Consider the following 15,479-nt stretch of genomic DNA (forward strand, 5'->3'; position numbering starts at 1 on the left):
GGTCAAACCGAACAGCTGGTCCTGGGTCGGACCAGGAGGCTGGTCCCTAGTTCTCTGTTCTCTAGCTCATCTCACAGAACAGGCAGAGAAGCTGTGGTTTAGGCCACCTTCCTTTTACAACCGGAATCTCTGCCAGCCCAGTTCCTCAGGATCACAGCTAGTGAGTGGAGCTCACAGCTACAAAACAGGCAGAACACCAAGGACCAGGTGCGGAGTGTTTGTGAGCTTCTCTCCAAAGACCATGTGGCATCTGCCCCCAGTGGTGTAATTACAATGTTATTACACAGGCTTGTGTTATAATCCGATAATTACACAACCAGTTTAGAATCTCTATTACAAGTGACGCAGAGTGAGCACAGTTCTTGCAGTGTCACAGAGCACGAGCAGGCTGTGCTGTGAAAGCTGTGAAATAACCATTGTAAAAGAACAGCTCTATAGCGATACTGGTTTCCTCTGAAAAGATATTTCGCTCAGTTTTTTTAAGTTCAAAACCAGGAGTCAAACATCTTTGCTCCTGATCTCAAAGATGATCAAAGGCGATAACATTTCAGGAGCTTCACGGCTAGCACAGAGATTGATATGGCTGTTTAAAGGCTTTTTCTACATCTACACAAGTTCCTGAAAGGGACCACAGTGCAGGTCTTGAACTTGGAGTCAGAGGAGTGCTGACATTATACTGCATACAAGTGCAAACATTTCGATCACACAGTGAGTATCCTCAGCTCTGCAGTTAAAAATCGCTACTGTTGATTAAATACCACCTATATATCTGTAGAATAAACCAAATAGAAATGTCGTTTACATTTATATTAATATCAGAGATGCTAAGTATCTGTAATTGGCTGTTTTATGTGTAAAGCATCGTGCTGTGGGGAGGCTTCTCCCCAGCAGGGACTGGAAAGCCTGTCAGGACTGAATGGATGGAGCACAGTAGAGGCCAACACTAGAGGGGAGCCTCTAGTTTCATTCTGCTAGCGTCTTCAAACTGGGGTGAAAATTCACCGCCCAGCAGGACAAGGCCAAGGCTGCAGTGCCGGGCTGGAGAGTGAGAAAGTGAATGTTTTGGAGCGGACCGCTCAAAGCCCATCTGACTTGACTCCTATTGGGAATCTGTGGAAAGACAGAAAGACTGCTGACCCTAAGCAGCCCAAGAGAGCTACAGCAAATCTGCCACAGAGAAAGGAAACAATTGCACCACGTCTGTGTAAAAAACTCTTTAAAAAATCTTTACCAGAAGATTTAAAGCTGTAATTGCTGCCAAAGGTACTTCCACCACATATTGAGCTCACAGGTTCGTATACTTATGCAAACAATACGTTTCAGTTTTTTCTCTTTAGTTATCCTTAAAGGATTTCCATTTGAGCATCCAAGTTTTGAAGAAAATATTGCATACGTATATGTATAATATGCATATTGAACACGTTTTCGAGGCGCTGTATATATTTCGCTCTGCTGTACGATGTGTTTAAGAGCATGCGGTTGCTATGGATGATGGGAAGGAGCCCGTAGTCTGAAGTGTTGCTGCTCGTGATTAAGAAGGGTGAGTTTCCGCTGTCTCTCCGGCCGTGTCTTTGACTGCATTGCTTGGGGCTGTGAGCGCCAGCCCAGTAATCAGCACCAGCCCCGGGGGGGGAACAGGACCTGAACCACGCTGATGCGTCCGGCTTGCACTGCTCTGCACTCTCGACACGGGACAGGGCTGCCAGCACACAGGACCCCTCTTCCCGCCGCCCAGGTTTTCACTCCTTCTCCTGTCTCGGAAGGCAACTGTCCCAAAACAACAAAGCGCGAAAGAAACGATATTTCTGAGCCCGGGGCAGCCGCTCCCCCCTGCGGGGCCCAGCTCGGGCTTACTCCAGCTCGGGCTTGCCCGGCAGGCTGGGCTTGGCGCTGTTCTCCTGGACGGGCCAGTCCCCGCGCTCCTCCTCCGACAGCGGACAGATGCTGGGCTCTTCCAGCAGTGTGCCCAGGTCCAGAGGGTGTGTCACTGCTGGGGAAAGACCCACAGTAAGGATCACGCCTTCAGCTGAGCAGGGCCTGCACCTCACTGCAGGCGTTTTAACTGCCTCCATCTCTATAGGCTTCCCCCTTGGAGTGGACCTGAGGCCTGGATACTTCCAGCTCCCACAGGAGGGGGATCAGGGAAGGGAGTGGCTCACCACAGACCACCGCAGCCTCACCTCCACAAGGTCACCCAGGACAGTCCAGCTCCAGCACCTGGACACTGCAGCCTCGTTTTCACGCTAAGAGAACCATCTCATTCACTTTCCTTTCTTTGACCTGTCAAGCAGGAAATGAAATGCACTCCCTTTGACTTGCCGGGGTGGGGAGGGAGTCACTGGGGTGATCAGCTCTCTGTCTATGAGCGCAGTTAGAACTTTCACTGTCATCAGGACGACACACAGCTCTCTGTTTCTGTCAAAGTGTCTTGCTAATGTCAAGAGTTTTCCATCACAAGGTTTGAGTAACCTGTTTTTATTTGATTCTGATCTAAGCTTTGAGTCACGTATTAAAAATACTTAGCCCCTTTAACTATTCTTAGAAACACTGCATGGCTAAAATTAGAGCATGTTCTAATGCATTGCCTTCTCAGCATCAGTCACAGAAGAAATGCTCTGATTGTAGCGATATGGGGCTACTTGGCCATATCTTTGTATCATCCAGGCTGGGCTTCCTGCCACCCGTTCTGTGGCTTTCTCTGCATGCTCCCTACACATGCCCAGCCTACCAGGACACCCTCACCAGTTTCACCGCACAGCTCAGAGAGCCCCAGGAAAGCAAGAACTGGCAGGACTCACTGGATCTGATCAGGGATTTCTGCCTCCGGAACTTCGCTCTCCAGATGCAGACGTTGGTGAAGATGACCGTGAAAATCAAGCCGAACAGAGCACAGACGATCACCAGGACAGTCAACAGCTGAGGGAAACTGGCCACCACTGGAAAACACATATGGCGCAGAAATAACTTGGGACTGATCCTCGACTGCCAGGGGCTGTGAAGATCACCTCTGAAGGCCACACTTCGTGCTGATTACTAGGTGGAAGCAAGAAAAGGGACTGGATGGGTTGGATTATCATGTGTGTATCATGTGTGTTACCATCATGTGTAACATTCTTAATAAAATCTTTGAAACCCAAGATCACATTCACCCCTAAACTCTGCTCTTGGGTGTGTCCATATCGTATCATGAAACAAGTGGATGTTCTAGTAATGGTGCCTTTCCCGTTTCAGGAAGTTAATTGTCTGTGCGGGCAAGGCAAGGGGCTTTGCCAGACGGCAGCAGGAAGGCCTGTTTCTAGTCTGGAAAGTCATCAGAATGGCCTTCAGTGAGTGTGACGCTGGCTGAACGGTGCTGCTCAGAGAGCAGGGTGAATTTTCGTCGCCCCACTGCCCCAGGTTTCTCGCCCTACACACTGCCGTGGGCTGAACAAGATCGAAACCTTGTCTGATGCCAAAGAACAAAAGGCAGCTTCTGAAATAACCTCAAAAAGTGTGGCTGGAACTTCTGGAGCAGGGGTTAAGATTTTGAGTGGGATCGGTCATTTGTCTCCTGAAGTGTAACCAACTGGACCACAGCCGGAGGGAAAGAAGCTCACTGTGGACGTGACACTCTCCTATCTGTGTCTGTTTGCCAGCAACTGATCACCGGCAGAACTCTGGCAGAAATAAGTCAACAAGATGGGAAGAGGTTGCACAAAGTTCTGAATGCCAGAATTCCCCGAAGAATCCTTGAGGTGGGGTTTTTTAATCTATGGACTGATTGCAAAAACAGATAAACAAAACTGTAAACAAGCAAGCAGATCACTTAGAGCCATCAATGAGGAAGGGACGCTTGCAGACAGAGTCCCCAGACCACAGCTGGCCTCCGCCGACCTGCAGCAGGCGAAACAGCTCTAAATTTGTAATGGGAAATTTGTGTCTGGGCAGACAATTGGAAAAACCCAATCAGCCAATGAGACAGTTATTCATATCTCATACACGCTTAAAAAGTACATTCAGAAATAGCTCCCTAAAGATGTATGAACAGTTTGAGCTCACCTTGTGATGTACACTTTACGTTGTGGGTGTGGTTGCCGGGTGAAACTGTCTGCAGACCGATGCTGTGACACCTAACACACAGAGACACACAATCCAACACCGTGTTAATGAGTCACAGAGACACAAACCACATCCCCCTCACAAACAACAAGCCGAACTGACCCTTTAATCATTCCAATCACAAATTACACAACTCATTTTTCACCTCTCGAAAAAACGTCTGCAAACTGACATTCTGACTCACAGACAATCCTGTCTGCGGGTCAGGGCAGATATACAGATGGACTTGCTAGAATGGTTTGACGACGAGCACAGCTGTCAGAAACTTCTATTAATTCTGCTTTGTGGATACTTTGTCGAGGCAAACAGGCACAAACGTGTGTTTATGCCTTGAATATTCTGGAAGGGTTGTAGCATACGTATATCTGGCATATCTCCCATAATTTAGAGTGCATGGTCTCCCTGTCTGTCTTGGGACTGTGCAGTCAGGAAAGCTCACGCGCTGCCTGGTTTTCCTCAGCGCTGTCCCGGAAACAGATAGCGAACTGTGAGGCTTACTCACTCTGTCCAGGGCTTGCAGGGTCCTCCTTCAGTGTCAGAATAGGTGCCACTTGTGCAGTTTTCACATTCATATCGGAATTCAAAGGAGCCTGGGGCGAAGCCGTAAGGTTCCATCGCCATCATATCCAACAAAAGCAAAAACACTTCATTTAGACCAAGACAGAGGCACCGCTGTATTAATCCAATAGCTATTGACGAAGTCAGCCCACGGCACTGGCTCAGGCTCCGCAGTGACGCCTGTACAGCTGTGGACGGATGCAGCCGCGCCGGCGGTGATCTGCCAGGACCCCAGAGCAGGCCGGTGAGGGAGAAGTGCAGGGTGATCATGAGAATGAATCAGAGGCTGGCCGGTCGGCGGTGGGAGGAAGGTCGATCCCGCTCGAGGCCGGGTGAAAAGAAAGGCTGCTGAATACAACCCATCAGAGAGGGAGTCTCGGCTACAGAGGGGACCCCTGGAAAAGGAACTGAAGGGGCTTAGAAAGGCAGCCCTCAAAAAGACCAGGGGCGCAGATCGGCAAACTCGAGGCTCAAGGCGGCGAGCGGTCAAAACAGAAGATTCAAGGTGAGGCTGGAGAGAGCGCGGGGGCGGGCTAGGAGCCGGGGAGCTGGCCAGGGCAGAATCCGCCGGGGGGGAAACCGGGAGTCTTGTGTAGAGCAGGAACCGAACTGCACGCTTCCTGGGAAAGGAGCCTGCGACACGGCGGCGCTGAGCGAGGGCCTGCTGTGTGCGCCGGGCGACGCCGGACTGGAAAACACCGCGCAGAGCAAAACCAGGAGAGGGAGGCTCGGGTACAGAGGCACCGCATACCTGGCCCTTCAGGGCCGTCACGGGGCTGCGACATACAGCGAGGGCAGTCAGGGCTCAGGGAAGCCAGCTCAGAGAGCGAGACAGAAGTACAAGCGAAGAGGCCAAAACTGACGCCTCGGCTTTATATAGGAAAGCGGGAACAATGGAGCAATGAGCTCATTGACACGGATCACAAACAGGCGATCCGGTCAGAGCAGCAACGCCCTGGAACACCATGAGCCCTCGTGGGAATGTGGCGGTTTCCCAGGGCAACCTCTAGCCGAAGGGCGCCATCAGGACGCATTCCCACCTGGGAACGAAAACAGAGAGTCCCAGGGCAGCTGTCTGGGGTCCTGGCTTTAGTGAGCTACTGCAGCACAAGATAGCTGCTCTCCAAATCTAATCATGGACTGTAGTATCATTCAGAACAGTTTATTGGCATGACAATGTTTTTTTTTTTACTTTTTAAGGGTACGCCAGCTGTGACCCCCTGGGATTTGAACCTGTAACCTGCAAATCCCTGAAAACACTCCACAGAGCTGCCTACTGGATCTATTTAAGGACCTAATGCTCTGTCTCTTTCTCTCTCGCTTTCAAGATTAAATATTCTTTAGAAATGAAACCGACTGAGCGTGAGCTCTTAAGAACATTTACAGTAAAAAACCGCCCATGCTGTTTCGAGACTTTTACTGTAGTTTCACTGTATCTGTGTGGTCTCCAGTGCAGTATAGCTCAGAAATGGACAAGACTATAATATAGTCTCCTCCAGCGCCCGCCCAGCGGGAGAGGGACTCACCGTGTGTGTGCAGCTCCTGGCCCCGGCCACACCTCTTGGTCCTGACACACTGCTCGCAGGTCTCCGAGGTGCAGCTGTACCCCTCTCTACACCCGCAGACCGCGTCCGCCGTGGAGTTGCACTGCCTGACCACCACTTCAACGGGAGAGACGAGCCAGGGTCTGGAAGGCGCTCCTTCCAGACCCTGGGGTGACCCCAGCCCTTGCCCAGGGGGACACTGAGACATTCTGGAAGAAAAGTCCTTCCCCAGGAGCATGGAAAACAGGAAGCTAAGAGCAGCTGAGAAACTCCCTTCCAGGACAAACACGTTTGTGTACATGAGCATACATGTGCAATATCCCCTACATGTGCTTTATCCCATACGTGCATTATCCCATACATGTGCTTACCCCAGTAATACATACGTGATACAGACATTTACCTTGACTGCACACTCGACAGGAAAGGCATTCTTTATTGATGTCCCATGTATAAGAGTATTTGCCTTGTTCACAGGGATTGCAAACAGTTTCCTCGGACTTGCTGCACTCTTTCTTTAGGTAGTGACCTGCAACAGTCGAAAAAGTTGTAACATGAGTAGCAGTTCCTGCACCAGCCCTGGGGGGCGCTGTTTTAAAACCTGGTTCACTCTGTAGCCCACAGTGCCCGGCACCCCTCTGCCCACAGCTGAGCCCAGGAGAGCCACAGGACAGAGGTCCTTCCTTCTTCTACAGCCTCACTGGTTGTCTGAATGACGCTTTGAGAGAAAGACACCCCTCACTCCCTCTCACTCTCTCACACTCCCTCACTCCCTCTCACACTCCCTCTCACTCTCTCACTCCCTCACTCTCTCTCACTCCCTCACTCACAAGCACCCTCATTCCCCACTCAGCGGCTCTGTGTGTGGAACAGACATGGGTGGGGAAGACAGTGTATTCCACTCTCCCACAGAGCTCCTTCCTTCCGCTGTGCTCCAGTCAGTGACATCCCAGCCACCTGAACGCAGAGCAGCTCTGAAGCTCGGAAACTGGTACAGAATACACTGGTCTATTTTCCCTATATGCCCTAAAGAAAAAGCTGACATCAATCAGCCTGTGATCTGGGTCTGGGGTCTGGAGTGCTCCTCCGGGAGCACGGCTGTGGACAGACAGGTGACCAGTAATGACCTGTGCAATGCAGCACCGTTTCCAGTGCTTTCGATCCCATAACAACAGTGACGTCTCCGGTTCCCTAGGCTGGCAGTGAGGAGCGGACGGTGAGAGGTCCTTACCTGGTGGGCACATGTCACAGCACCTGTCCCTGTGAGTGTACTGGCGCTCCAGGCTGCATCGCAGCTCCACTGAGAGGGGTAGCTGCAGGGCCAGGAGGAGGAGGCAGGCTGCTGCTGACAGCCTCAGAGTCAGAGCCATCTGCGCTGCGCTGAAACAGCCTCTGCCGCTGTGGCTTTCCTTAAATGTAGTTTCCACAGTGACGTCATGCTTGGGGGTTTTTCTAATGAAGCTGTTGACTCTTGTCTTTTTTTTTCTGAGCTGCTCTGTTGCACAGTGTCCTGGGAGACAGGAAAGCAGGAGACCTCAGCCCGGACACACGGACCTCTGAGAATTTCCCCTCCCGGTGGGCAACAGGCTGGCCTCTCTGCCCCCAGCCACTTTCTGCTGCAGCTCAGGACGCTCTGCTCAAGAGCAAACCTTCGACAGCCGGGAAACCCCTGCAGCTGTCCGGGGAGAAGGGCAGACAGAGAGATGGACCGACAGACAGGTACAGTAGCAGGACGCTCGCGCAGCTGCTCTTGTGCAGGGCCCCCCCTCTCATGTTTCAGCTCCCACTCAGTCGTGTTACACTTTCTCTCCCCCTCGCCCACGTTCCACACTCTGGGGATGGGAGGGAGTGAGACAATCTGTTCTGTGGGATTTGGGGGCAGTGTGTCCCTCACCTCAGTCCCCACCCCCAGCGAGCAGCAGGCCCGCAGGTTGTGGCGGTCGCTCCCCTGGCACCACACACCCTCACATGAACAACAGGCCCCTTCCTGCTCTGCAGCTCCTCTGTGGGCACACAGACGTCAGGTCGCGACTGGCACTGGCCTTCCCCACATCGGACCTGAGCCAGTCGGGGCCCAGAGATCGATGGCTAATTCCTCTTAGCTGTAAAGGCAAGAGCAGAGCTCTGTGGAGTTGCCCTCCCTTCAGAAACAGCACAGCAGTGAAACCCAGCAGCCCAGCAGGTTTGCTACTGCTCCCTTTGGTGATCCATTCCCGAGATACAGCGCCTTACTTCTCTGTGGTGTGACGTCACGTGACCCCCCCAAAAAAGAAGGCACTATATCTCATGCACGAAAGCGGCACAACCGCTACTTTCAACGGCACAAATTCCAACTTCCAGCTTCGCGGAGCTCAAGATTCGCGAGCGGTACCAGACTCTCAAATTCATGTGAGCTGCGCTTCAGCTGCGAGCACTCGAAGCCAGCAGCACCCCGTGTACAGCAGGCCCGCGCTGTCCTGAGGCTCTGCTCGCTGTGTGGGCGCAGACGAGGGGGAGGAAACGACATTAACGGCCACATGATGACGCGCGTCACTTCTGACATCAGCCCGGGCCAACAGAAGCCAGCAGCAGGCAGTGGTTTCATGTAGGTGTGTCACAGACGAAAACAAAGAAATGTCAGCGCTGCCTTCAGACGCGGCTTGAACCCTGGCCACTACAGCCAGACCTCCTCGGACATCCTTTGGAAAAATCCAGTGTGGTACAAGCAACGTAAAAGCAGAGTCAAGGTTCATATGGTGCAGTAAAATCACGGCTAAAGCACTTCAGATCTGGTCAGAACTGCAGAGGCCCGTCAGGCTGGGCTGGACCAGGCTCCTGCTCGTCCAGTGGACTGCAAGCCGGTCACCCCCAGGATGCTGCGTCCCCCCTTGTCCTGTCCTAGCTGGGTGCTGCAGCGCCTCCTGGGTCAAGGACACGGGCGCAGTGCCCTGGGGGATTCCCACCCACACCAGCCCCCTGCTGAGCCCGCCTGACCGCCCGAGCAGCAGCTCATGTCATTCCCGGCACAAGCCTGGAAACGCGCAGGAAACGTGCCGAAGATTCCCGTGGCGCGCGGCACACACTGCTGCGAGCAGCGGCCCCTCCGCGCGCCCGGCCCTGCTGCGAGCCCGCCGCAGTGGACTGGCGCAGGGGCGGGCGCGGTCCGGATCCGATCTCACTCAGACAGCCGGGTTGCTGCTGCAGGCGTTGCTGGTGGACCTGTAGGTGACACTTTGAGCACAGGAGGTGTCACCCTCCCCGTGACATTAAACGAGCTGGCTGGGACTGGTGCGTCCCGGGAGCTGGCTGTCTGTTAGAATCTCGGCTGACCTCCACCCTGGGTTTGCACACTTCTTCTCTCTACAGCACCCCCCTTACGTCACCCTCCTGCCTCCGGCCTGCGTGCCCACCCTCAGTGGGTCCAGCTCCTGCACACAGAGCACTCTGGCATGAAACAGCTATGGAAATGCAGTAAATTCTTCTTCTTGTTATTAAAAGCTTCCAGGTTCCAAAAGACCTTCCACAATACAAACACTCTGCCTCCACAGGGCATGACTGACAGAATAAACAGAAAATCCAACATATCTAAAAGGTAAAAAAGTCAGCTTCACTAAGAGATAAGATAAGATCACTTTATTGGCCATATACAATTTCTTGCATTAGGAATTTGTCTTTTCACAGACCCCAGCTTGCTCTCCATGAGACACACAGACAGGGAGAGAAGCTTGAGGTCAGAGCACAGGGTCAGCTATTTACAGTATACAGCACCCCTGGAGCAGTTGGGGTTAAGGGCCTTGCTCAGGGGCCCAATGGAGTAGGATTCCTCTGCCGGCTGCGGGATTTGAACCAGCCACCTTCCAGCCACAGGCACAAATCCTGAGCCACAGAGCCACCGCTCCGCTAGATCTGTAGAATGGCCCCACCACCCTGTAGTGCCCAGAGGCATGTCCCTCTGCACCCAGCCCTGCGGGACATGATGCCAGCTTGTGCTCGGCTGCAGACGCCACTTGCTGCAGTCAGTCACTACTGTGCCAAGAGGGGGCTGAGTGCAGACTGAGAGGTGCCACCAGGGGGCACTATTACAGATTAATCTGGATGCTGATTAAATTCGAAGCTCCTGTTTATACAGTCAGGTATTTTACTGCAGCGGGTCAGATGAAGGACATTGCTCAAGGGGATAACAGCAGTGTCTGACCTGGCATTCAAACCCACAGCCACAGCCCTGCCCAGTGCTCCACACTGCCATCCAGACCCAGGGTGGCTCTGGACTCTTCAGCAAACTGAGTCTGTCTCCCTCTCCTGTGGCTCCTACGCTGCTGTGCTCTTTGCTGTGCCGGTAAGTCAGGTTAAAAGTCAGCTGATGATTCCAGACAGGGATAAAGGGGGAAAAGCAAATCTTAATTTTAATTTTCAGTTTTTCCTCATTTAAGAACGGGCTAGAAGGCATGAGCAATCACACGAACAGTAACCACTGTGCAAGAGACAAAAGTGCAGGCCAGATTTTCTACACCAGACTCGGAGAGAGAAGACTATGGTAGGCCAATCCTACACCAGGGACAGACAGACGACCCAGGGGAATTCCACACGCAGGGGGCTCAGGCTCCACGCGCAGGTGATATTGTCTCACAGCCATCGCAACCTTCCGAACGGGCTAGATGGGCTGGCTGGGCCCCTCGCATCCGCGACCCTTCTTGTGTCTCGAGAGCGTCAGCCCTGCAGGGCTGATACCAAGAGCGAGGCAGCCAGTCAGCAGAACACGAGACATGCATGTGCAGGACCTTCGCTGTGAAGGCTTGCTGAGTCTTATCTGTAACCACCGAACACCACAACGAGAACTTTCCTGCGCTTTCAGGTAAGTCACTGAGAGATGGCAGGAAAGGCTGATCAGCTCTGAGTTTCTAGAAACTGGCCTTCAGGGTTTCCCCCAGTCCAGGGCTGACGGCGCTCATTGAGGCAGCTCTCACCACCACCAAGAGTTCTGCGAAAAGGGAGCTCTTTCCACCGAGATGATTTTATGAAGAAAAACGTTTATCAAAGTTTAAAAGAGCACCAAAAACCGTAAAGAAAACAGAAGTGTTGCGAACAGTTCAGAGGTTTCGCTATGAAGTCAAAGGGTCCAGCCGGCGAATGAGGGGCATGGAGCCCACTGCACTGGGGTCAGACACGCAGGAGCAGGAGTACAGCAGCAGCGAACTCCAGTGAATTCACAATTAAGGCCCGTCAGGGCTAGAGGAAGGGTGGAGGCCTGGTGACACAGCAGCCACGCAGCACAGAGCGGGGCGCTGGGGGGGGGGGGTCTAGCCCCAAACCAGAACAGCAGCCAGATCCCCAGCCCAGCACTGCCAGTCCGCTCGTACCCGAGACCCCCAGCAGAGACCACGCACGGACTCGGCTCCTCCACACCTTCGCCACGCGCTGTGTCAGCCCTGGCTGGCCTTCAGACCAGGAGAGACTGAGCTGTGCCAAGCAGGACAGAAGCCACCCCCTGAGACAAAGGACACCACATAGGAACACGTGTTGGACACGTACAAGACTCTGCATCATGTACCAGACACGTACAATACACTGCATCACGTACCGGACACGTACAAGACTCTGCATCACGTACCGGACAAGACGTACAAGACTCTGCATCACGTACCGGACACGTACAAGATTCTGCATCATGTACCTGACACATACAAGACTCTGCATCATGTACCGGACATGTACAAGACTCTACATCACGTACCGGACACGTACAAGACTCTGCATCATGTACCGGACACGTACAAGACGCTGCATCATGTACCTGACACATACAAGACTCTACATCATGTACCGGACACATAGAAGACTCGCCATCATGTACCGGACACGTACAAGACTCTGCATCATGTACCGGACATGTACAAGACTCTACATCACGTACCGGACACGTACAAGACTCTGCATCATGTACCGGACACGTACAAGACTCTGCATCATGTACCGGACATGTACAAGACTCTGCATCATGTACCGGACACGTACAAGACTCTGTCAAGCCTTTCAGGCTGATTTGCATGAACAGCTGAAGAAAATGTCCCTCGTCTTCTAGAGCAGACGTGTGAATCCACCCACATGACAGAGTTTGACCAGCACTGTGGCTTTCTGATTGATAACATATTGCCTGCAGAGTGTGGGCTGACGTGTGGTTTTCACTGTAGAGATGCTAGCTTATTGGAAATCATGCTCTGTGCTTTTTCTGCTCATCTACAAGAGTACCTGTGAAGAGTGCTTTCCAGGCAGAGGGTTTCCGAAGGGTGGAGATGATAGCAGCCACAGGCAGGGGGCGCTGGAGAGCTGCATCACCAAACAGGGCAGTTGTGCCGTTGTCTCCAAGAGACACAGTCTCCTGGCAGTGGGCAGTTGGCAGTATAGATTTTCCACTTCCACCAGCACGGGCCAGACTTGGGATTTTGTGAAGGAAACAAGAGGATCAGGGCAACAGCAGGGATAATCAACACCTGAGCCTGTCTGCAGGGATTCCACCCCCGAGGCAGCCTGCAATCTCTCCTGCTGTCGAGAGGTAGAGCCCAGAGCTCAGCCATGTCATCAGATGCCTATCTGTACCAGGATCACGCTGTATCACCAGCTACTGGCGTGGCTGAGTCACGTCCTTGCCGTCACTGTGGCCTCACTTGTCACGTTAGAGGAGCCACAAGGAGCGTCACCACCAGACGGTCCTGCCTGTCAGGAAGCAGCAATGCTGGCCACCCCTCAGAACTGACGTCGAGGTTTCACAGGTGGCACTGCCACTAGCGATAAACGCTGATTACCCGAAAGCAGAGGAGATTTCTCAGCCAGATTGCGTCTGTTTCCTAGACTGCCTGCGAACACCTGCACCTCTTCTTTTTTTAACGTCAGTGGGTGCTTCGCAGATTCTGACAAAGAAGAATTGCAAGTGCAGGTCCGCTGGATCCACTCACACCGCAAGAGCAGGTCCACAGGATCCACTGACACTGCAGGAGCAGATCCACAGGATCAGCTCACACTGCAAGAGCAAGTCCACAGGATCCACTGACACTGCAGGAGCAGACCCACAGGATCCACTGACACTGCAGGAGCAGATCCACAGGATCAGCTCACACTGCAAGAGCAAGTCCACAGGATCCACTGACACTGCAGGAGCAGATCCACAGGATCCACTGACACTGCAGGAGCAGATCCACAGGATCCACTGACACTGCAGGAGCAGACCCACAGGATCCACTGACACTGCAGGAGCAGATCCACAGGATCAGCTCACACTGCAAGAGCAAGTCCACAGGATCCACTGACACTGCAGGAGCAGATCCACAGGATCAGCTCACACTGCAAGAGCAAGTCCACAGGATCCACTGACACTGCAGGAGCAGATCCACAGGATCCACTGACACTGCAGGAGCAGATCCACAGGATCAGCTCACACTGCAAGCACAGGGCCACTGGATCCACTGCTTCCCTGGATGAAGATACAAACAAGTCAGGAGAAGTCATGGAGCTGGTAGCAGCAGTGCACATGTCCTGAGTGGCTCAGTACTGTATTTCATTATGTTTTCAGAATATCTTTGAATCAGCAGAGAGTACCCAAAATGTGGGAGCAGGCAACAATCATAACAGTTGCAAAACACAAATCCGATTAGATACCAAATGATTTCAGACCAGTGGCATTGAGCTCTTTTGTTAGGTAGTCATTTGAGAAAACCGTTAAAAGGTTGAGCATGTACTGGATCTCCTGCAACAGCTACAGCTTTCAGATGTGTACATCACACAGATAGTGTGGAAGGCCAGTAGGATCACTGACAGTCATGACCAAACCTTGCACAGCAAATATGAGCTCCTTCCATCTGGGTGTCAATTTAGACGATCCAGATTCAAGCTACCTTCTGCTATTAACCTGCTTAATTTGGACAACTGATCGTATATTTTACCTTATTTATCTGTGTATTTTTATCTTTCTCAATGTACATGTCTCTTATTTGTTAATACAGTCTTATTGTGTTAAATATATTGAGTACTGTGTCCCCATCGGGGACAACAAAAGGAAGTAAATAAGATATGAAATACATTTTATAATTAAAGTCATACATCGGGCATGTAGAGCAGTATTTTCACGTTTTGTCTCCCCCTTGTGGTAATAGACAGACTTGCAAGCAGGTCTAGCTCTGATCACGTGTCCTGTTATGCGCTCAGGAGCTCCGCTGCAGACCTGCATTGTCAGGGAGACGGCAGGGCCAGCTGGAGAGTCCGGACGAGAGCAGTGGAAAGACACGCATGCAAGGAGCTTAGCTGGATTGTCAGGGGAGTGACAACGCCTATAAACTAGTCCTTTGATGTCACAAACACACTCACTCACTCCCGTTCCAATTTTCCCAAAGGCCAGTTAAGCTCCCGGCATGTCTTTGGACTGTGGGAGGAAACAGAAGCACCCGGAGGAAACTGGCATGAACATCTAAACTGCCCGCAGACAGCACCCCAGGAGATATAAAGCAACTGAAGAAAACCAGGGACATGAACGAGAGCAGTTCACCCCCAGCTCCTAGCAGACCTGCGAGGGACAGTCCACACAGAAAGCTGCTGGACACACACAGCGGGCTGTCCAGCACGCACGCACGCACACACACCCACCAGGATCCTCCCGTCCTCCTCTGCAGAGGAAGAAGCCCGCTCTCCGCACGCAGGACAGAGGGCACCGAGCAGCCCGCCGCCTGGTTCTGATTGCGGACCGACGAAGGAGAGGAGAGTGTAGTCCCTCCCCTCAGAACACACCTACAGATTTCACAATTTAAAATCAAACAGCTTTAAGTTCCCGGCTTAACAAACAATTCTTTTGTGTGTTTGCATGGGTATTGCTTGTGTGGGTTTTCTTGCCCCTGGGGGATGATAAAGCCTCTCCTTGCTCCAGAGACAGCCGCATTTCCATTCCCAGCCACAAGAGGACACTAGAGCACCACAGACAGATCCCCAGGGCTGACGGAGGGATTCTTTCACATTCAAACAGCTTCATTGCCATGATCAGTAAACTGCTTGGTAGGCTGTGTTGCATATACAGGAACAGATAAAGGTTTATCCCTGCTGAAAGGAAAAAGAAGAGAGACTCAACGTTTGGGCTGTGGAGCCTTCTTCAGGTCGAGAGAGTTGATGAAGCAGGGGAGAACACGAGAGAGGGGTGTTGAGAGGAGGTGGGGAGCCGGCGGGAAGGAGTATCGACACTTGTTAAGAACTGGAAGAGAGGTGTGAACTCACCATCTGCAAATGCACAGAGAGGATGAGAAGGAGACAAGTCAGTCGTTGAGA

At 52.4% G+C, this 15,479-nt stretch overlaps 1 protein-coding gene across 1 annotated transcript; it reads right to left on the reverse strand.

Moving 5' to 3' along the window:
- Positions 1 to 98: 98 nt before the first annotated feature.
- Positions 99 to 8,706, reverse strand: LOC148817698 (tumor necrosis factor receptor superfamily member 5-like). Its single transcript, XM_088938509.1, has 11 exons — positions 8,572 to 8,706; positions 8,095 to 8,148; positions 7,755 to 7,875; positions 7,432 to 7,710; positions 6,604 to 6,729; positions 6,183 to 6,317; positions 4,601 to 4,688; positions 4,039 to 4,109; positions 2,799 to 2,936; positions 1,855 to 1,987; positions 99 to 177 (listed from the first exon to the last, which is right to left on the reverse strand). Exons 1-11 carry the CDS (start codon positions 8,704 to 8,706, stop codon positions 99 to 101), a joined length of 1,359 nt encoding a protein of 452 aa, XP_088794635.1.
- Between the last annotated feature and the right edge of the window lie 6,773 nt (positions 8,707 to 15,479).

Source organism: Atractosteus spatula, chromosome 20, assembly GCF_055471065.1.
Source record: "Atractosteus spatula isolate fAtrSpa1 chromosome 20, fAtrSpa1.hap1, whole genome shotgun sequence".
In the NCBI taxonomy this organism is placed as follows: domain Eukaryota; kingdom Metazoa; phylum Chordata; class Actinopteri; order Semionotiformes; family Lepisosteidae; genus Atractosteus; species Atractosteus spatula.